Genomic DNA, 22,106 nt, shown 5'->3' with positions numbered 1-22,106 from the left:
TGTAAACTATTTCTGGCTTTGAAACCCCGCTCCTCTGGTGACCCAGTTCAACAAGTTAAGATCATTATTTCTTTATTACGTGGCGACCCTCAAGACTGGGCATTTTCCCTTGCGCCAGGAGATCCTGCATTATGTAATATTGATGCGTTTTTTCTGGCGCTCGGATTGCTGTACGACGAACCAAATTCAGTGGATCAGGCAGAGAAAAATGTGCTGGCTCTGTGTCAGGGTCAGGATGAGATAGAGATTTATTGTCAGAAGTTTAGAAAGTGGTCCGTGCTCACTCAATGGAATGAATGTGCGCTGGCAGCTATTTTCAGAAAGGGTCTCTCTGAAGCCCTTAAGGATGTCATGGTGGGATTTCCTATGCCTGCTGGTCTGAATGAGTCTATGTCTTTGGCCATTCAGATCGGTCGACGCTTGCGCGAGCGTAAATCTGTGCACCATTTGGCGGTATTATCTGAGCATGAACCTGAGCCTATGCAGTGCGATAGGACTTTGACCAGAGCTGAAAGGCAGGAACACAGACGTCAGAATGGGCTGTGTTTCTACTGTGGTGATTCCACTCATGCTATCTCCGATTGTCCTAAGCGCACTAAGCGGTTCGCTAGGTCTGCCACCATTGGTACGGTACAGTCTAAATTTCTTTTGTCCGTTACTTTGATCTGCTCTTTGTCTTCCTATTCTGTCATGGCATTTGTGGATTCAGGCGCTGCCCTGAATTTGATGGACTTGGAGTTTGCTAGGCGCTGTGGGTTTGTCTTGGAGCCCTTGCAGTGTCCTATTCCATTGAGAGGAATTGATGCTACGCCTTTGGCCAAGAATAAGCCTCAGTATTGGACCCAGCTGACCATGTGCATGGCTCCTGCGCACCAGGAGGATATTCGCTTTCTGGTGTTGCATAATCTGCATGATGTGGTCGTTTTGGGGTTGCCATGGCTACAAGTCCATAACCCAGTAATAGATTGGAAATCAATGTCTGTGTCCAGCTGGGGTTGACATGGTGATGTTCCATTTCTGTCTATCTCATCATCCACCCCTTCTGAGGTCCCAGAGTTCTTGTCTGATTACCGGGATGTATTCGATGAGCCCAAGTCCAATGCCCTACCTCCGCATAGGGATTGTGATTGTGCTATCGATTTGATTCCTGGTAGTAAGTTTCCTAAGGGTCGACTGTTTAATTTATCTGTACCTGAGCACGCCGCTATGCGGAGTTACGTGAAGGAGTCTTTGGAGAAGGGTCATATTCGCCCGTCATCGTCGCCATTGGGAGCGGGGTTCTTTTTTGTGGCCAAGGAGGATGGTTCGCTGAGACCTTGTATTGATTACCGCCTTCTAAATAAAATTACGGTCTAATTTCAGTACCCCTTGCCGCTGCTGTCTGATTTGTTTGCTCGGATTAAGGGGGCTAGTTGGTTCACCAAGATAGATCTTCGTGGTGCGTATAATCTTGTGCGTATTAAACGGGGCGATGAATGGAAAACAGCATTTAATACGCCCAAGAGCCATTTTGAGTACCTGGTTATGCCATTCGGACTTTCTAATGCTCCATCAGTGTTTCAGTCCTTTATGCATGACATCTTCCGAGAGTACCTGGATAAATTCCTGATTGTATACTTGGATGATATTTTGGTCTTCTCGGATGATTGGGAGTCTCATGTGAAGCAGGTCAGAATGGTGTTCCAGGTCCTGCGTGCTAATTCTTTGTTTGTGAAGGGGTCAAAGTGTCTCTTTGGTGTTCAGAAGATTTCATTTTTGGGGTTCATTTTTTCTCCTTCTACTATCGAGATGGACCCTGTTAAAGTTCAGGCTATTTATGATTGGACTCAGCCAACATCTCTGAAGAGTCTGCAGAAGTTCCAGGCCTTTGCTAATTTTTATCGTCGCTTCATCGCTAATTTTTCTAGCATTGCTAAACTGTTGACTGATTTAACCAAGAAGGGTGCTGATGTGGTCAATTGGTCTTCTGCTGCTGTGGAAGCTTTTCAGGAGTTGAAGCGTCGTTTTTCTTCTGCCCCTGTGTTGTGCCAACCAGATGTTTCGCTTCCGTTCCAGGTCGAGGTTGATGCTTCCGAAATTGGAGCAGGGGCTGTTTTGTCGCAGAGAAGTTCTGATTGCTCGGTGATGAAACCATGCGCCTTCTTTTCCAGGAAATTTTCGCCTGCTGAGCGAAATTATGATGTTGGCAATCGAGAGTTGCTAGCCATGAAGTGGGCATTCGAGGAGTGGCGTCATTGGCTTGAAGGAGCTAAGCATCGCGTGGTGGTCTTGACTGATCACAAAAACTTGACTTATCTCGAGTCTGCCAAACGGTTGAATCCTAGACAGGCTCGTTGGTCGCTGTTTTTCTCCCATTTTGACTTTGTGGTTTCGTACCTTCCGGGCTCTAAAAATGTGAAGGCGGATGCCCTGTCAAGGAGTTTTGTGCCCGATTCTCCGGGTTTGCCTGAGCCGGCGGGTATTCTCAAAGAGGGGGTAATTTTGTCTGCCATCTCCCCTGATTTGCGGCGGGTGCTGCAAAAATTTCAGGCTAATAGACCTGACCGTTGCCCAGCGGAGAAACTGTTTGTCCCTGATAGGTGGACGAATAAAGTTATCTCTGAGCTTCATTGTTCGGTGTTGGCTGGTCATCCTGGAATCTTTGGTACCAGAGATTTGGTGGCTAGATCCTTTTGGTGGCCGTCTCTGTCGCGGGATGTGCGTTCTTTTGTGCAGTCCTGTGGGATTTGTGCTCGGGCTAAGCCCTGCTGTTCTCGTGCCAGTGGGTTGCTTTTGCCCTTGCCGGTCCCGAAGAGGCCCTGGACACATATCTCTATGGATTTTATTTCGGATCTCCCCGTCTCTCAAAGAATGTCGGTCCTTTGGGTAGTTTGTGATCGCTTCTCTAAGATGGTCCATTTGGTGCCCTTGTCTAAATTGCCGTCCTCCTCTGATTTGGTGCCATTGTTCTTCCAGCATGTGGTTCGTTTACATGGCATTCCAGAGAACATCGTTTCTGACAGAGGTTCCCAGTTTGTTTCGAGGTTTTGGCGAGCCTTTTGTGCTAGGATGGGCATTGATTTGTCTTTTTCCTCGGCTTTCCATCCTCAGACAAATGGCCAGACTGAACGAACCAATCAGACCTTGGAAACATATCTGAGATATTTTGTTTCTGCTGATCAGGATGATTGGGTGTCCTTTTTGCCTTTGGCTGAGTTCGCCCTTAATAATCGGGCCAGCTCGGCTACTTTGGTTTCGCTGTTTTTCTGCAATTCTGGGTTCCACCCTCGTTTCTCTTCAGGGCAGGTTGAGTCTTCGGACTGTCCTGGTGTGGATACTGTGGTGGATAGGTTGCAGCAGATTTGGACTCATGTAGTGGACAATCTGACTTTGTCCCAGGAGAAGGCTCAACGTTTCGCTAACCGCAGGCGCTGTGTAGGTCCCCGACTTCGTGTTGGGGATTTGGTTTGGTTGTCATCTCGTTATATTCCTATGAAGGTTTCCTCTCCTAAGTTTAAGCCTCGTTTCATTGGTCCTTATAGGATTTCTGAGGTTCTTAATCCTGTGTCTTTTCGTTTGACTCTTCCAGCTTCTTTTTCCATCCATAACTGTCATGGTCTGCTGAGTTTCTGGGATTAGGTGGTTTTAGGGTTAACTTGGATGGCCTCACTCTGGGATTTTGGGAGGCTTTTTATAGCCTCATTGTGGAGCCATTCTCTGTCGCTTATACTCTGACTCTTGGCCGAGTGTGTGTGACCCTGTTGTGCCTGTATTTTGTGCCTGTGCTTTGTGCCTGTGCTAATTTATGCTTGTCTGGTTCTGATCTGGTTCTGTCCCCGTTTTAGAGTTCTGTCTGTCCCTTTTGTACTGCGCTGCTATCTCTGTGTATGACTACTTGCTTACGTTCTGACTATTCTCTGCTCGTCCCTTCTGTACCGCGCCGCCCTCTCTGTGTCTGACCCCGGTTTGTACGACTTGAGTTTTCTTTTCCTCTATTTTAGGGTGCCTGTAAAATCCTGTACTTATCTTCAGTAGCAGGACGCTAAGCCCCGCCCCCTGTGGTCACATGATCGCAGGTCCTTCTGTTTCCTTCTACCTTTAGCTCTCTGTGCAGATCCTATCTGCCTGAGCTTTCCCTGTGCCATCTGACCCCGGGATCTCCCACAGTGTGGGTGAGTCACCCTGCTCAGCCGTGGCAGCACGCCGGTGCTGACAGGGTTCTGATAATAACGTGTTCCATAGGTCATTGTTGCGGAGATACGTGGCACCTGTGGTTCCATCTATTGATCCTCCTGCTCCGGTTTTGGTTGAAGGGGAATTGGAGTATATAGTGGAGAAGATTTTGGATTCTCGTGTTTCGAGACGGAAACTCCAGTATCTGGTTAAGTGGAAAGGTTATGGTCAGGAAGATCATTCCTGGGTCTTTGCCTCTGATGTCCATGCTGCCAATCTGGTTCGTGCCTTTCATGTGGATCATCCTGGTCGGCCTGGGGGCTCTGGTGAGGGTTCGGTGACCCCTCCTCAAGGGGGGGGTACTGTTGTGAATTCTGTGGCCAAGCTCCCTCCTGTGGATGAGAGTGGTACTGCGGCTTCTGAGTTTCCTTCCTCAGGTGATGAGGTTAAGTCGTTAGGTGCTGCTCTATTTAACTCCACCTGGTGCTTTGATCCTGGCCTCCAGTCAATGTTCTAGTATTGGTCTTGCTTCCTCCTGGATCGTTCCTGTGGCCTGTCGCTCCTGCTTAAGCTAAGTTTTGCTTGTGTTATTTTTGTTTGCTATTTTTTCTGTCCAGCTTGCTATATTGGTTTTTCTTGCTTGCTGGAAGCTCTGAGACGCAGAGGGAGCACCTCCGTACCGTTAGTCGGTGCGGAGGGTCTTTTTGCCCCTCTGCGTGGTTGTTTGTAGGTTTTTGTGTTGACCGCAAAGCTATCTTTCCTATCCTCGGTCTATTCAGTAAGTCGGGCCTCACTTTGCTAAATCTATTTCATCTCTGTGTTTGTATTTTCATCTTACTCACAGTCATTATATGTAGGGGGCTGCCTTTTCCTTTGGGGAATTTCTCTGAGGCAAGGTAGGCTTATTTTTCTATCTTCAGGGCTAGTTAGTTTCTCAGGCTGTGCCGAGTTGCATAGGGAGCGTTAGGCGCAATCCACGGCTACCTCTAGTGTGGTGTGTTAGGATTAGGGATTGCGGTCAGCAGAGTTCCCACGTCTCAGAGCTCGTCCTTTGTTTTTGGTATTTGTCAGGTCACTTTGTGTGCTCTGAACTTCAATGTCCATTGTGGTTCTGAATTACCTGTTCATAACAGCAGACATGAGAGTAACAGAACACAGGTACAGGCCAGGCCACGAAGCTCCACTGGGTGGCAGACACGAGAGTAACAGAACACAGGTACAGGCCAGGGTACGATGCCCCACTGGGTGGCAGACACGAGAGTAACAGAACACAGGTACAGGCCAGGCCACGAAGCTCCACTGGGTGGCAGACATGAGAGTAACAGAACACAGGTACAGGCCAGGGTACGAAGCTCCACTGGGTGGCAGACATGAGAGTAACAGAACACAGGTACAGGCCAGGCCACGAATCCCCACTGGGTGGCAGACACGAGAGTAACAGAACACAGGTACAGGCCAGGCCACGAAGCTCCACTGGGTGGCAGACACAAAAGATAAAGAACACAGGTACAGGCCAGGGTACGAAGCCCCACTGGGTGGCAGACACGAGAGTAACAGAACACAGGTACAGGCCAGGCCACGAAGCTCCACTGGGTGGCAGACACGAGAGTAACAGAACACAGGTACAGGCCAGGGTATGAAGCTCCACTGGGTGGCAGACATGAGAGTAACAGAACACAGGTACAGGCCAGGCCACGAAGCCCCACTGGGTGGCAGACACGAGAGTAACAGAACTCAGGTACAGGCCAGGCCACGAAGCTCCACTGGGTGGCAGACACAAAAGATAGAGAACACAGGTACAGGCCAGGGTACGAAGCCCCACTGGGTGGCAGACACGAGAGTAACAGAACACAGGTACAAGCCAGGGTATGAAGCCCCACTGGGTGGCAGACATGAGAGTAACAGAACACAGGTAGAGGCCAGGCCACGAAGCTCCACTGGGTGGCAGACACGAGAGTAACAGAACACAGGTACAGGCCAGGGTACGAAGCCCCACTGGGTGGCAGACACGAGAGTAACAGAACACAGGTACAAGCCAGGGTACGAAGCCCCACTGGGTGGCAGACACAAGAGTAACAGAACACATGTACAGGCCAGGGTACGAAGCCCCACTGGGTGGCAGACACGAGAGTAACAGAACACAGGTACAAGCCAGGGTACGAAGCTCCACTGGGTGGCAGACACAAGAGTAACAGAACACATGTACAGGCCAGGGTACGAAGCCCCACTGGGTGGCAGACACGAGAGTAACAGAACACATGTACAGGCCAGGGTATGAAGCCCCACTGGGTGGCAGACATGAGACTAACAGAACACAGGTACAGGCCAGGCCACGAAGCTCCACTGGGTGGCAGACACGAGAGTAACAGAACACAGGTACAGGCCAGGGTACGAAGCCCCACTGGGTGGCAGACACGAGAGTAACAGAACACAGGTACAAGCCAGGGTACGAAGCCCCACTGAGTGGCAGACACAAGAGTAACAGAACACATGTACAGGCCAGGGTACGAAGCCCCACTGGGTGGCAGACACGAGAGTAACAGAACATAGGTATAGGCCAGGGTACGAAGCCCCACTGGGTGGCAGACACAAGAGTAACAGAACACAGGTAGAGGCCAGGCCACGAAGCCCCACTGGGTGGCTAACACAAGAGATAGAGATGGGACCTGGCACCTCAGCAGCAAGAAACTAACTGAGGAAGTAAATTGCTCAGGCATTCCCCCAGGGGAGGGAATGCCTTAAGTACCTGATGGCTCTTGGCCATTGGCTGGGAACAACTTAGGAGAATGCACACAGTCTCAATAAGAGTTAGGGAAAGCTGGCGCGGGCCCCCTATGCACACAGCCAGGAAGTATGCAGTGAGCAGGCAGGAGACAAAAGGCATACAGCATGGAGTCGGCAGAAGACAGGTGGGGGATGGGAGGCCATGCAGTGATGCCGGCAGAGTTGTTACAATATCACATATACAGTATATAACGGGCAGGATAATGACTATATGTCACATATTACAGTATATAGCGGACTGATATGGAGTATAATGACCACATATTACAGTATATAATGGGGCAGACATGGCATATAATGACTATATATCACATATTACAGTATGTAACAGGCAGGTATGACATATAGCCATCATGTCATTTCAGGTTTTCCGCATGCGTTTCTCACTTCATGTTCTAGATCACTTACATTCTTTACTAGTTTCCACCTCCACCATTTGGCTGAATCGTCCACACCCAGCAGAGGTGCGCGCCCTGACCTGAAACATATAGCGTGTTGAAGGCTTGAGTCCGGTCACTATCGCCCGAGTCTCCGCAGCCTTCAGTGTAGAATAGCTTAGCATCTCCTTATCCTAAAATAAAAATATAGCGCATGAAGCAGTATCCTGATGAGAACAGGAGCGAATGAGACGCAGCAACATCCAAGTGCCTGAGTGGAGTTAGAGCGTCTACACGAGTACGGTGGAGCAGGGAGGAACAGTAAGGAAAACGAACCCAAAATCTGATATTTCTGCCTGAGTGAAACGCTGAAGACTTTTATGCTGATACTTGATCTTATTTGTAAGAGGAATATAATTTCTATATGTTATCTTAGAATTACCCAAAGATATTACAGGTGCTGTGCTCCGAACGTGCCTCAGAAATGTTAGGCAGGCACAATAGCAAAGAGGGAAGACAGCGAAGATGGAGGATGGCAGCACAGGAGGAGGGGGAGCAGTGAAGATGGAGGATGGCAGCAAAGGAGCAGGGGGAGCAGTGAAGATGGAGGATGGCAGCACAGGAGCAGGGGGAGCAGTGAAGATGGAGGATGGCAGCACAGGAGCAGGGGGAGCAGTGAAGATGGAGGATGGCAGCAAAGGAGCAGGGGGAGCAGTGAAGATGGAGGATGGCAGCACAGGAGCAGGGGGAGCAGTGAAGATGGAGGATGGCAGCACAGGAGCAGGGGGAGCAGTGAAGATGGAGGATGGCAGCAAAGGAGCAGGGGGAGCAGTGAAGACAGAACGGCAGCAAAGGAGCAGGGGGAGCAGTGAAGATGGAGGATGGCAGAAAAGGAGCAGGGGGAGCAGTGAAGACAGAATGGCAGTAAAGGAGCAGGGGGAGCAGTGAAGATGGAGGATGGCAGCAAAGGAGCAGGGGGACCAGTGAAGACAGAATGGCAGCAAAGGAGCAGGGGAAGCAGTGAAGATTGAGGATGGCAGCAAAGGAGCAGGGGGAGCAGTGAAGACAGAATGGCAGCAAAGGAGCAGGGGAAGCAGTGAAGATGGAGGATGGCAGCACAGGAGCAGGGGGAGCAGTGAAGATGGAGGATGGCAGCACAGGAGCAGGGGGAGCAGTGAAGATGGAGGATGGCAGCACAGGAGCAGGGGGAGCAGTGAAGATGGAGGATGGCAGCACAGGAGCAGGGGGAGCAGTGAAGATGGAGGATGGCAGCAAAGGAGCAGGGGGAGCAGTGAAGATGGAGGATGGCAGCACAGGAGCAGGGGGAGCAGTGAAGATGGAGGATGGCAGCACAGGAGCAGGGGGAGCAGTGAAGATGGAGGATGGCAGCAAAGGAGCAGGGGGAGCAGTGAAGACAGAACGGCAGCAAAGGAGCAGGGGGAGCAGTGAAGATGGAGGATGGCAGCACAGGAGCAGGGGGAGCAGTGAAGACAGAATGGCAGTAAAGGAGCAGGGGGAGCAGTGAAGATGGAGGATGGCAGCAAAGGAGCAGGGGGACCAGTGAAGACAGAATGGCAGCAAAGGAGCAGGGGAAGCAGTGAAGATGGAGGATGGCAGCAAAGGAGCAGGGGGAGCAGTGAAGACAGAATGGCAGCAAAGGAGCAGGGGAAGCAGTGAAGATGGAGGATGGCAGCACAGGAGCAGGGGGAGCAGTGAAGATGGAGGATGGCAGCACAGGAGCAGGGGGAGCAGTGAAGATGGAGGATGGCAGCAAAGGAGCAGGGGGAGCAGTGAAGATGGAGGATGGCAGCAAAGGAGCAGGGGGAGCAGTGAAGATGGAGGATGGCAGCACAGGAGCAGGGGGAGCAGTGAAGATGGAGGATGGCAGCACAGGAGCAGGGGGAGCAGTGAAGATGGAGGATGGCAGCAAAGGAGCAGGGGGAGCAGTGAAGACAGAACGGCAGCAAAGGAGCAGGGGGAGCAGTGAAGATGGAGGATGGCAGCACAGGAGCAGGGGGAGCAGTGAAGACAGAATGGCAGTAAAGGAGCAGGGGGAGCAGTGAAGATGGAGGATGGCAGCAAAGGAGCAGGGGGACCAGTGAAGACAGAATGGCAGCAAAGGAGCAGGGGAAGCAGTGAAGATTGAGGATGGCAGCAAAGGAGCAGGGGGAGCAGTGAAGACAGAATGGCAGCAAAGGAGCAGGGGAAGCAGTGAAGATGGAGGATGGCAGCACAGGAGCAGGGGGAGCAGTGAAGATGGAGGATGGCAGCACAGGAGCAGGGGGAGCAGTGAAGATGGAGGATGGCAGCACAGGAGCAGGGGGAGCAGTGAAGATGGAAGATGGCAGCACAGGAGCAGGGGGAGCAGTGAAGATGGAGGATGGCAGCAAAGGAGCAGGGGGAGCAGTGAAGATGGAGGATGGCAGCACAGGAGCAGGGGGAGCAGTGAAGATGGAGGATGGCAGCACAGGAGCAGGGGGAGCAGTGAAGATGGAGGATGGCAGCAAAGGAGCAGGGGGAGCAGTGAAGACAGAACGGCAGCAAAGGAGCAGGGGGAGCAGTGAAGATGGAGGATGGCAGCACAGGAGCAGGGGGAGCAGTGAAGACAGAATGGCAGTAAAGGAGCAGGGGGAGCAGTGAAGATGGAGGATGGCAGCAAAGGAGCAGGGGGACCAGTGAAGACAGAATGGCAGCAAAGGAGCAGGGGAAGCAGTGAAGATGGAGGATGGCAGCAAAGGAGCAGGGGGAGCAGTGAAGACAGAATGGCAGCAAAGGAGCAGGGGAAGCAGTGAAGATGGAGGATGGCAGCACAGGAGCAGGGGGAGCAGTGAAGATGGAGGATGGCAGCACAGGAGCAGGGGGAGCAGTGAAGATGGAGGATGGCAGCACAGGAGCAGGGGGAGAAGTGAAGATGGAGGATGGCAGCAAAGGAGCAGGGGAAGCAGTGAAGATGGAGGATGGCAGCAAAGGAGCAGGGGGAGCAGTGAAGACAGAATGGCAGCAAAGGAGCAGGGGGAGCAGTGAAGATGGAGGATGGCAGCAAAGGAGCAGGGGGAGCAGTGAAGACAGAATGGCAGCAAAGGAGCAGGGGAAGCAGTGAAGATAGAGGATGGCAGCACAGGAGCAGGGGGAGCAGTGAAGATGGAGGATGGCAGCACAGGAGCAGGGGGAGCAGTGAAGACAGAATGGCAGCAAAGGAGCAGGGAAAGCAGTGAAGATGGGGGATGGCAGCAAAGGAGCAGGGGGAGCAGTGAAGATGGAGGATGGCAGCAAAGGAGCAGGGGAAGCAGTGAAGATGGAGGATGGCAGCACAGGAGCAGGGGGAGCAGTGAAGATGGAGGATGGCAGCACAGGAGCAGGGGGAGCAGTGAAGATGGAGGATGGCAGCAAAGGAGCAGGGGAAGCAGTGAAGATGAAGGATGGCAGCACAGGAGTAGGGGGAGCAGTGAAGATGGAGGATGGCAGCACAGGAGCACGGGAAGCAGTGAAGATGGAGGATGGCAGCACAGGAGCAGGGGAAGCAGTGAAGATGGAGGATGGCAGCACAGGAGCAGGGGAAGCAGTGAAGATGGAGGATGGCAGCACAGGAGCAGGGGGAGCAGTGAAGATGGAGGATGGCAGCACAGGAGCAGGGGGAGCAGTGAAGATGGAGGATGGCAGCAAAGGAGCAGGGGAAGCAGTGAAGATGGAGGATGGCAGCACAGGAGCAGGGGGAGCAGTGAAGATGGAGGATGGCAGCACAGGAGCAGGGGGAGCAGTGAAGATGGAGGATGGCAGCACATGAGCAGGGGGAGCAGTGAAGATGGAGGATGGCAGCACAGGAGCACGGGAAGCAGTGAAGATGGAGGATGGCAGCACAGGAGCAGGGGAAGCAGTGAAGATGGAGGATGGCAGCAAAAGAGCAGGGGGAGCAGTGAAGACAGAATGGCAACACAGGAGCAGGGGAAGCAGTGAAGATGGAGGATGGCAGCACAATAGCAACGAGGGAAGACAGTGAAGATGGAGGATGGCAGCACAGGAGCACGGGAAGCAGTGAAGATGGAGGATGGCAGCACAATAGCAAAGAGGGAAGACAGTGATGATTGAGGATGGCAGCAAAGGAGCAGGGGGAGCAGTGAAGATGGAGGATGGCAGCACAGGAGCACGGGAAGCAGTGAAGATGGAGGATGGCAGCACAATAGCAAAGAGGGAAGACAGTGAAGATTGAGGATGGCAGCAAAGGAGCAGGGGGAGCAGTGAAGATGGAAGATGGCAGCACAGGAGCACGGGAAGCAGTGAAGATGGAGGATGGCAGCACAGGAGCAGGGGAAGCAGTGAAGATGGAAAATGGCAGCACAGGAGCAGGGGAAGCAGTGAAGACAGAATGGCAGCAAAGGAGCAGGGGGAGCAGTAAAGATGGAGGATGGCAGCACAGGAGCAGGGGGAGCAGTGAAGACAGAATGGCAGCAAAGGAGCAGGGGGAGCAGTGAAGATGGAGGATGGCAGCAAAGGAGCAGGGGGAGCAGTGAAGACAGAATGGCAGCACAGGAGCACGGGGAGCAGTGAAGATGGAGGATGGCAGCACAGGAGCACGGGAAGCAGTGAAGATGGAGGATGGCAGCACAGGAGCACGGGAAGCAGTGAAGATGGAGGATGGCAGCACAGGAGCACGGGGAGCAGTGAAGACAATGGCAGCACAGGAGCACGGGAAGCAGTGAAGACAGAATGGCAGCACAGGAGCATGGGAAGCAGTGAAGATGGAGGATGGCAGCAAAGGAGCAGGGGGAGCAGTGAAGATGGAGGATGGCAGCAAAGGAGCAGGGGGAGCAGTGAAGAAGGAGTATGGCAGCACAGGGGCCCGGGAAGCAGTGAAGACAGAATGGCAGCACAGGAGCACGGGAAACAGTGAAGATGGAGGATGGCAGCACAGGAGCAGGGGGAGCAGTGAAGATGGAGGATGGCAGCACAGGAGCAGGGGAAGCAGTGAAGATGGAGGATGGCAGCACAGGAGCATGGGAAGCAGTGAAGATGGAGGATGGCAGCAAAGGAGCATGGGAAGCAGTGAAGACAGAATGGCAGCAAAGGAGCAGGAGAAGCAGTGAAGACAGAATGGCAGCACAGGAGCAGGGGGAGCAGTGAAGATGGAGGATGGCAGCACAGGAGCACGGGAAGCAGTGAAGATGGAGGATGGCAGCACAGGAGCACGGGAAGCAGTGAAGATGGAGGATGTCAGCACAGGAGCACAGGAAGCAGTGAAGATGGAGGATGGCAGCACAGGAGCACGGGAAGCAGTGAAGATGGAGGATGGCAGCACAGGAGCACGGGAAGCAGTGAAGATGGAGGATGGCAGCACAGGAGCACGGGGGAAGCAGTGAAGATGGAGGATGGCAGCACAGGAGCACGGGAAGCAGTGAAGATGGAGGATGGCAGCACAGGAGCACGGGAAGCAGTGAAGATGGAGGATGGCAGCACAGGAGCACGGGGGAAGCAGTGAAGATGGAGGATGGCAGCACAGGAGCACGGGGGAAGCAGTGAAGATGGATGGCAGCACAGGAGCACGGGAAGCAGTGAAGATGGAGGATGGCAGCACAGGAGCACGGGGGAAGCAGTGAAGATGGAGGATGGCAGCACAGGAGCACGGGAAGCAGTGAAGATGGATGGCAGCACAGGAGCACGGGAAGCAGTGAAGATGGAGGATGGCAGCACAGGAGCACGGGGGAAGCAGTGAAGATGGAGGATGGCAGCACAGGAGCACGGGAAGCAGTGAAGATGGAGGATGGCAGCACAGGAGCACGGGAAGCAGTGAAGATGGAGGATGGCAGCAAAGGAGCAGGGGGAGCAGTGAAGACAGAATGGCAGCACAGGAGCATGGGAAGCAGTGAAGATGGAGGATGGCAGCACAGGAGTACAGGAAGCAGTGAAGATGGAGGATGGCAGCACAAGAGCACGGGAAGCAGTGAAGATGGAGGATGGCAGCACAGGAGCACGGGAATCAGTGAAGATGGAGGATGGCAGCAAAGGAGCAGGGGGAGCAGTGAAGACAGAATGGCAGCACAGGAGCATGGGAAGCAGTGAAGATGGAGGATGGCAGCACAGGAGTACAGGAAGCAGTGAAGATGGAGGATAGCAGCACAGGAGCACGAGAAGCAGTGAAGATGGAGGATGGCAGCACAGGAGCAGGGGAGCAGTGAAGATGGAGGATGGCAGCACAGGAGCACGGGAAGCAGTGAAGATGGAGGATGGCAGCAAAGGAGCAGGGGGAGCAGTGAAGATGGAGGATGGCAGCACAGGAGCAGGGGGAGCAGTGAAGATGGAGGATGGCAGCACAGGAGCAGGGGGAGCAGTGAAGATGGAGGATGGCAGCAAAGGAGCAGGGGGAGCAGTGAAGACAGAACGGCAGCAAAGGAGCAGGGGGAGCAGTGAAGATGGAGGATGGCAGCACAGGAGCAGGGGGAGCAGTGAAGACAGAATGGCAGTAAAGGAGCAGGGGGAGCAGTGAAGATGGAGGATGGCAGCAAAGGAGCAGGGGGAGCAGTGAAGACAGAATGGCAGCAAAGGAGCAGGGGAAGCAGTGAAGATGGAGGATGGCAGCAAAGGAGCAGGGGGAGCAGTGAAGACAGAATGGCAGCAAAGGAGCAGGGGGAGCAGTGAAGATGGAGGATGGCAGCACAGGAGCAGGGGGAGCAGTGAAGACAGAATGGCAGCAAAGGAGCAGGGGGAGCAGTGAAGATGGAGGATGGCAGCAAAGGAGCAGGGGGAGCAGTGAAGACAGAATGGCAGCAAAGGAGCAGGGGAAGCAGTGAAGATGGAGGATGGCAGCACAGGAGCAGGGGGAGCAGTGAAGATGGAGGATGGCAGCACAGGAGCAGGGGGAGCAGTGAAGATGGAGGATGGCAGCACAGGAGCAGGGGGAGAAGTGAAGATGGAGGATGGCAGCAAAGGAGCAGGGGAAGCAGTGAAGATGGAGGATGGCAGCACAGGAGCAGGGGGAGCAGTGAAGACAGAATGGCAGTAAAGGAGCAGGGGGAGCAGTGAAGATGGAGGATGGCAGCAAAGGAGCAGGGGGAGCAGTGAAGACAGAATGGCAGCAAAGGAGCAGGGGAAGCAGTGAAGATGGAGGATGGCAGCAAAGGAGCAGGGGGAGCAGTGAAGACAGAATGGCAGCAAAGGAGCAGGGGGAGCAGTGAAGATGGAGGATGGCAGCACAGGAGCAGGGGGAGCAGTGAAGACAGAATGGCAGCAAAGGAGCAGGGAGAGCAGTGAAGATGGAGGATGGCAGCAAAGGAGCAGGGGGAGCAGTGAAGACAGAATGGCAGCAAAGGAGCAGGGGAAGCAGTGAAGATGGAGGATGGCAGCACAGGAGCAGGGGGAGCAGTGAAGATGGAGGATGGCAGCACAGGAGCAGGGGGAGCAGTGAAGATGGAGGATGGCAGCACAGGAGCAGGGGGAGAAGTGAAGATGGAGGATGGCAGCAAAGGAGCAGGGGAAGCAGTGAAGATGGAGGATGGCAGCAAAGGAGCAGGGGGAGCAGTGAAGACAGAATGGCAGCAAAGGAGCAGGGGGAGCAGTGAAGACAGAATGGCAGCAAAGGAGCAGGGGGAGCAGTGAAGATGGAGGATGGCAGCAAAGGAGCAGGGGGAGCAGTGAAGACAGAATGGCAGCAAAGGAGCAGGGGAAGCAGTGAAGATAGAGGATGGCAGCACAGGAGCAGGGGGAGCAGTGAAGATGGAGGATGGCAGCACAGGAGCAGGGGGAGCAGTGAAGATGGAGGATGGCAGCACAATAGCAAAGAGGGAAGACAGTGAAGATTGAGGATGGCAGCACAGGAGCAGGGGGAGCAGTGAAGATGGAGGATGGCAGCACAGGAGCACGGGAAGCAGTGAAGATGGAGGATGGCAGCAAAGGAGCAGGGGGAGCAGTAAAGATGGAGGATGGCAGCACAGGAGCAGGGGGAGCAGTGAAGACAGAATGGCAGCAAAGGAGCAGGGGGAGCAGTGAAGATGGAGGATGGCAGCAAAGGAGCAGGGGGAGCAGTGAAGACAGAATGGCAGCACAGGAGCACGGGGAGCAGTGAAGATGGAGGATGGCAGCACAGGAGCACGGGAAGCAGTGAAGATGGAGGATGGCAGCACAGGAGCACGGGAAGCAGTGAAGATGGAGGATGGCAGCACAGGAGCACGGGGAGCAGTGAAGACAATGGCAGCACAGGAGCACGGGAAGCAGTGAAGACAGAATGGCAGCCCAGGAGCATGGGAAGCAGTGAAGATGGAGGATGGCAGCAAAGGAGCAGGGGGAGCAGTGAAGATGGAGGATGGCAGCAAAGGAGCAGGGGGAGCAGTGAAGAAGGAGTATGGCAGCACAGGGGCCCGGGAAGCAGTGAAGACAGAATGGCAGCACAGGAGCACGGGAAACAGTGAAGATGGAGGATGGCAGCACAGGAGCAGGGGGAGCAGTGAAGATGGAGGATGGCAGCACAGGAGCAGGGGAAGCAGTGAAGATGGAGGATGGCAGCACAGGAGCATGGGAAGCAGTGAAGATGGAGGATGGCAGCAAAGGAGCATGGGAAGCAGTGAAGACAGAATGGCAGCAAAGGAGCAGGAGAAGCAGTGAAGACAGAATGGCAGCACAGGAGCAGGGGGAGCAGTGAAGATGGAGGATGGCAGCACAGGAGCACGGGAAGCAGTGAAGATGGAGGATGGCAGCACAGGAGCACGGGAAGCAGTGAAGATGGAGGATGTCAGCACAGGAGCACAGGAAGCAGTGAAGATGGAGGATGGCAGCACAGGAGCACGGGAAGGAGTGAAGATGGAGGATGGCAGCACAGGAGCACGGGAAGCAGTGAAGATGGAGGATGGCAGCACAGGAGCACGGGGGAAGCAGTGAAGATGGAGGATGGCAGCACAGGAGCACGGGAAGCAGTGAAGATGGAGGATGGCAGCACAGGAGCACGGGAAGCAGTGAAGATGGAGGATGGCAGCACAGGAGCACGGGGGAAGCAGTGAAGATGGAGGATGGCAGCACAGGAGCACGGGGGAAGCAGTGAAGATGGATGGCAGCACAGGAGCACGGGAAGCAGTGAAGATGGAGGATGGCAGCACAGGAGCACGGGGGAAGCAGTGAAGATGGAGGATGGCAGCACAGGAGCACGGGAAGCAGTGAAGATGGATGGCAGCACAGGAGCACGGGAAGCAGTGAAGATGGAGGATGGCAGCACAGGAGCACGGGGGAAGCAGTGAAGATGGAGGATGGCAGCACAGGAGCACGGGAAGCAGTGAAGATGGAGGATGGCAGCACAGGAGCACGGGAAGCAGTGAAGATGGAGGATGGCAGCAAAGGAGCAGGGGGAGCAGTGAAGACAGAATGGCAGCACAGGAGCATGGGAAGCAGTGAAGATGGAGGATGGCAGCACAGGAGTACAGGAAGCAGTGAAGATGGAGGATGGCAGCACAAGAGCACGGGAAGCAGTGAAGATGGAGGATGGCAGCACAGGAGCACGGGAATCAGTGAAGATGGAGGATGGCAGCAAAGGAGCAGGGGGAGCAGTGAAGACAGAATGGCAGCACAGGAGCATGGGAAGCAGTGAAGATGGAGGATGGCAGCACAGGAGTACAGGAAGCAGTGAAGATGGAGGATAGCAGCACAGGAGCACGAGAAGCAGTGAAGATGGAGGATGGCAGCACAGGAGCAGGGGAGCAGTGAAGATGGAGGATGGCAGCACAGGAGCACGGGAAGCAGTGAAGATGGAGGATGGCAGCAAAGGAGCAGGGGGAGCAGTGAAGATGGAGGATGGCAGCACAGGAGCAGGGGGAGCAGTGAAGATGGAGGATGGCAGCACAGGAGCAGGGGGAGCAGTGAAGATGGAGGATGGCAGCAAAGGAGCAGGGGGAGCAGTGAAGACAGAACGGCAGCAAAGGAGCAGGGGGAGCAGTGAAGATGGAGGATGGCAGCACAGGAGCAGGGGGAGCAGTGAAGACAGAATGGCAGTAAAGGAGCAGGGGGAGCAGTGAAGATGGAGGATGGCAGCAAAGGAGCAGGGGGAGCAGTGAAGACAGAATGGCAGCAAAGGAGCAGGGGAAGCAGTGAAGATGGAGGATGGCAGCAAAGGAGCAGGGGGAGCAGTGAAGACAGAATGGCAGCAAAGGAGCAGGGGGAGCAGTGAAGATGGAGGATGGCAGCACAGGAGCAGGGGGAGCAGTGAAGACAGAATGGCAGCAAAGGAGCAGGGGGAGCAGTGAAGATGGAGGATGGCAGCAAAGGAGCAGGGGGAGCAGTGAAGACAGAATGGCAGCAAAGGAGCAGGGGAAGCAGTGAAGATGGAGGATGGCAGCACAGGAGCAGGGGGAGCAGTGAAGATGGAGGATGGCAGCACAGGAGCAGGGGGAGCAGTGAAGATGGAGGATGGCAGCACAGGAGCAGGGGGAGAAGTGAAGATGGAGGATGGCAGCAAAGGAGCAGGGGAAGCAGTGAAGATGGAGGATGGCAGCAAAGGAGCAGGGGGAGCAGTGAAGACAGAATGGCAGCAAAGGAGCAGGGGGAGCAGTGAAGACAGAATGGCAGCAAAGGAGCAGGGGGAGCAGTGAAGATGGAGGATGGCAGCAAAGGAGCAGGGGGAGCAGTGAAGACAGAATGGCAGCAAAGGAGCAGGGGGAGCAGTGAAGATGGAGGATGGCAGCACAGGAGCAGGGGGAGCAGTGAAGATGGAGGATGGCAGCACAATAGCAAAGAGGGAAGACAGTGAAGATTGAGGATGGCAGCACAGGAGCAGGGGGAGCAGTGAAGATGGAGGATGGCAGCACAGGAGCACGGGAAGCAGTGAAGATGGAGGATGGCAGCACAATAGCAAAGTGGGAAGACAGTGAAGATTGAGGATGGCAGCAAAGGAGCAGGGGGAGCAGTGAAGATGGAGGATGGCAGCACAGGAGCACGGGAAGCAGTGAAGATGGAGGATGGCAGCACAATAGCAAGGAGGGAAGACAGTGAAGATTGAGGATGGCAGCAAAGGAGCAGGGGGAGCAGTGAAGATGGAAGATGGCAGCACAGGAGCACGGGAAGCAGTGAAGATGGAGGATGGCAGCACAGGAGCAGGGGAAGCAGTGAAGATGGAGAATGGCAGCACAGGAGCAGGGGAAGCAGTGAAGATGGATGATGGCAGCACAGGAGCACGGGGAGCAGTGAAGACAGAATGGCTGCACAGGAGCACGGGAAGCAGTGAAGATGGAGGATGGCAGCACAGGAGCACGGGGAGCAGTGAAGATGGAGGATGGCAGAAAAGGAGCAGGGGGAGCAGTGAAGACAGAATGGCAGCAAAGGAGCAGGGGGAGCAGTGAAGATGGAGGATGGCAGCACAGGAGCAGGGGGAGCAGTGAAGACAGAATGGCAGCAAAGGAGCAGGGGGAGCAGTGAAGATGGAGGATGGCAGCAAAGGAGCAGGGGGAGCAGTGAAGACAGAATGGCAGCACAGGAGCACGGGGAGCAGTGAAGATGGAGGATGGCAGCACAGGAGCACGGGAAGCAATGAAGATGGAGGATGGCAGCACAGGAGCACGGGAAGCAGTGAAGATGGAGGATGGCAGCACAGGAGCACGGGGAGCAGTGAAGACAATGGCAGCACAGGAGCACGGGAAGCAGTGAAGACAGAATGGCAGCACAGGAGCACGGGAAGCAGTGAAGATGGAGGATGGCAGCAAAGGAGCAGGGGGAGCAGTGAAGATGGAGGATGGCAGCAAAGGAGCAGGGGGAGCAGTGAAGAAGGAGTATGGCAGCACAGGGGCCCGGGAAGCAGTGAAGACAGAATGGCAGCACAGGAGCACGGGAAACAGTGAAGATGGAGGATGGCAGCACAGGAACAGGGGGAGCAGTGAAGATGGAGGATGGCAGCAAAGGAGCATGGGAAGCAGTGAAAACAGAATGGCAGCAAAGGAGCAGGAGAAGCAGTGAAGACAGAATGGCAGCGCAGGAGCAGGGGGAGCAGTGAAGATGGAGGATGGCAGCACAGGAGCACGGGAAGCAGTGAAGATGGAGGATGGCAGCACAGGAGCACGGGAAGCAGTGAAGATGGAGGATGGCAGCACAGGAGCACGGGAAGCAGTGAAGATGGAGGATGTCAGTACAGGAGCACAGGAAGCAGTGAAGATGGAGGATGGCAGCACAGGAGCACGGGAAGCAGTGAAGATGGAGGATGGCAGCACAGGAGCACGGGAAGCAGTGAAGATGGAGGATGGCAGCACAGGAGCACGGGGGAAGCAGTGAAGATGGAGGATGGCAGCACAGGAGCACGGGAAGCAGTGAAGATGGAGGATGGCAGCACAGGAGCATGGGAAGCAGTGAAAATGGAGGATGGCAGCACAGGAGCACGGGGGAAGCAGTGAAGATGGATGGCAGCACAGGAGCACGGGAAGCAGTGAAGATGGAGGATGGCAGCACAGGAGCACGGGGGAAGCAGTGAAGATGGAGGATGGCAGCACAGGAGCACGGGAAGCAGTGAAGATGGAGGATGGCAGCAAAGGAGCAGGGGGAGCAGTGAAGACAGAATGGCAGCACAGGAGCATGGGAAGCAGTGAAGATGGAGGATGGCAGCACAGGAGTACAGGAAGCAGTGAAGATGGAGGATGGCAGCACAAGAGCACGGGAAGCAGTGAAGATGGAGGATGGCAGCACAGGAGCACGGGAATCAGTGAAGATGGAGGATGGCAGCAAAGGAGCAGGGGGAGCAGTGAAGACAGAATGGCAGCACAGGAGCATGGGAAGCAGTGAAGATGGAGGATGGCAGCACAGGAGTACAGGAAGCAGTGAAGATGGAGGATAGCAGCACAGGAGCACGAGAAGCAGTGAAGATGGAGGATGGCAGCACAGGAGCAGGGGAGCAGTGAAGATGGAGGATGGCAGCACAGGAGCACGGGAAGCAGTGAAGATGGAGGATGGCAGCACAGGAGCAGGTGAATCGGTGAAGACAGAATGGCAGCACGGGAAGCAGTGAAGATGGAGGATGGCAGCACAGGAGCAGGTGAAGTGGTGAAGATGGAGGATGGCAGAACAGGAGCAGAAGAAGCGGTGAAGACAGAGAATAGCAGCACAGGAGCAGTGGTTTCAGTGAAGGCAGAGAATAGCAGAACATGAGCAGGGGAAATGGTGACGGCAGAGAATGACAACACAGGAGCAGGGGAAGCGGTGAAGACAGAGAATGGCAGCACAGGAGCATGGGAAGTGGTGAAGGCAGACATTGGCAGCACAGGAGCATTGGAAGCGGTGAAAGCAGAGGAGCAAAGGAAGCGGTGAAGGCAGAAAATGGCAGCACAGGAGCAAGGGAAATGGTGAAGGCAGAGTGGGGCAGCATAGGAGCAGGGGAAACGGTGAAGGTAGAGAATGGCAACATGATAGCAGGAGAAGCAGTGAAGGTCGAGAATGGTAACACAAGTGCAGGAGAAGCGGTGAAGACAGAGAATGGCAGCACAGGAGCAGGGGAAACAATGGAGACTGAGAATATAGCACAGGAGCAGTGGTCATGGTGTAGAGTGAGAATGGCAGCACTGGAGCAGGTGAAATACAGGGATTACAATTTAGAGGACTAGCAAAATATATTTCTCTGATTTCACTTTGAAGCTATTTGGGACAGCTGGAAGAATGATTGTCCGGAGAAGGAAAAGTAAGCACTGCAAAAAATACTCTGTGTTAAAAATATGGAGATATAATTTCATGTCAGTCATTTGTATACTCTCACGGTGTGACTCGACCCAGTGGATTGTTGATCAGCTAAAGGCACAATACTCATACAACAGGGATGGTATAAGTGAGAGGAAGGCCCTACCCGTAGGGAATGGGGAATGGTCACCATCTGAGCTCAAACCTGAGCCTGACCCTGCACTCCCCTAATGCCCTATGCGGGTCCTCCCCCCCACCACTGTCAGGATACCTCTTCCCTTGCAGTCACCTAATACTGCCCTGGCTAGTGCACTGGCTGGCAAGGAGCACTAGCTTCATCTCTGCAGATAAAACACACAGGGGGAAGTGACAAAAACCAAAGGGACAAGGTAACAAAAAACACCAGACTAAGCTTAGGTACACCGCTGCTAAGCTCCACACCGCAGATAACAACAGCAACTGGACTCCAATCACCAGAGCGCTGCTCCTGCTTGGCTGGTCTCCAGAAAGGAACTGTATAACCAACAATCAGCTGATGCATCAGGTGACTTTTTAAAGGATGGTGGGAGTGGTCACCACCTGCATCAGCTGACCCAGCAGCGCTGCAGTAACACCAGATTGCCAGCAGGGGGAAAAAACTGACATTAACCCCCGATGGTCCAAAAGGAAAAAAGTTTTAAACTGAGTGGAACCAGCGCTGCCACAAATCCAAAAATGGATCGTGACATATACTTTGTGGGCAGCTGTAACAGAACACAAAGACCATCTTCAGTGTATAGCTAGCTCAGCAGGCGGGTCAAGTCCCAAAACCTGTGAGTGACAGATCTCACACGTTGAGTCATCTCCACTCACAGCAGGCCAAAGGCTTCTTGCACTATAGAGTCATGCTGTAGGTGCCAAAGAATATTCTAGAAACATGATTCCATAAAGATTTATGGAGATGCTATACATCCTAGCTGTACATCATATATATGACCGAGATCCCCAAAGCTTGGTGAACACCTGCTTGGGTCTTTACCCGTTGTAGCACCCAAGGGTATGAAGAATCATAGAACAGCCAGTTGAAACCAAATAACAGAGCTGTGTTTGGTCTTAACATGTAGTAGGGGCTGGATCCAATGGTACCAAAACCGATTCGCTAGTACTGTCTAAGTCTCTTTCACACATCAGTGTTTT

The 22,106-nt window shown here is 54.1% G+C and overlaps 1 protein-coding gene across 1 annotated transcript in view; it reads right to left on the bottom strand.

The window, feature by feature from the left end:
• EPHA8 (EPH receptor A8) overlaps positions 1 to 22,106 on the bottom strand; it is a 118,087-nt gene that overhangs the window by 32,902 nt on the left and 63,079 nt on the right. The window contains exon 7 of the mRNA XM_069741784.1: positions 7,345 to 7,507. Coding sequence (XP_069597885.1) covers positions 7,345 to 7,507 — 163 coding nt within the window. The remainder of the gene's footprint in view (positions 1 to 7,344; positions 7,508 to 22,106) is intronic.

The sequence above is a fragment of the Ranitomeya imitator genome, chromosome 10 (assembly GCF_032444005.1).
Source record: "Ranitomeya imitator isolate aRanImi1 chromosome 10, aRanImi1.pri, whole genome shotgun sequence".
NCBI lineage: Eukaryota > Metazoa > Chordata > Amphibia > Anura > Dendrobatidae > Ranitomeya > Ranitomeya imitator.
Note: the sequence above shows the minus strand (reverse complement) of the source record. Positions and strands in the feature narration are given on the sequence as shown.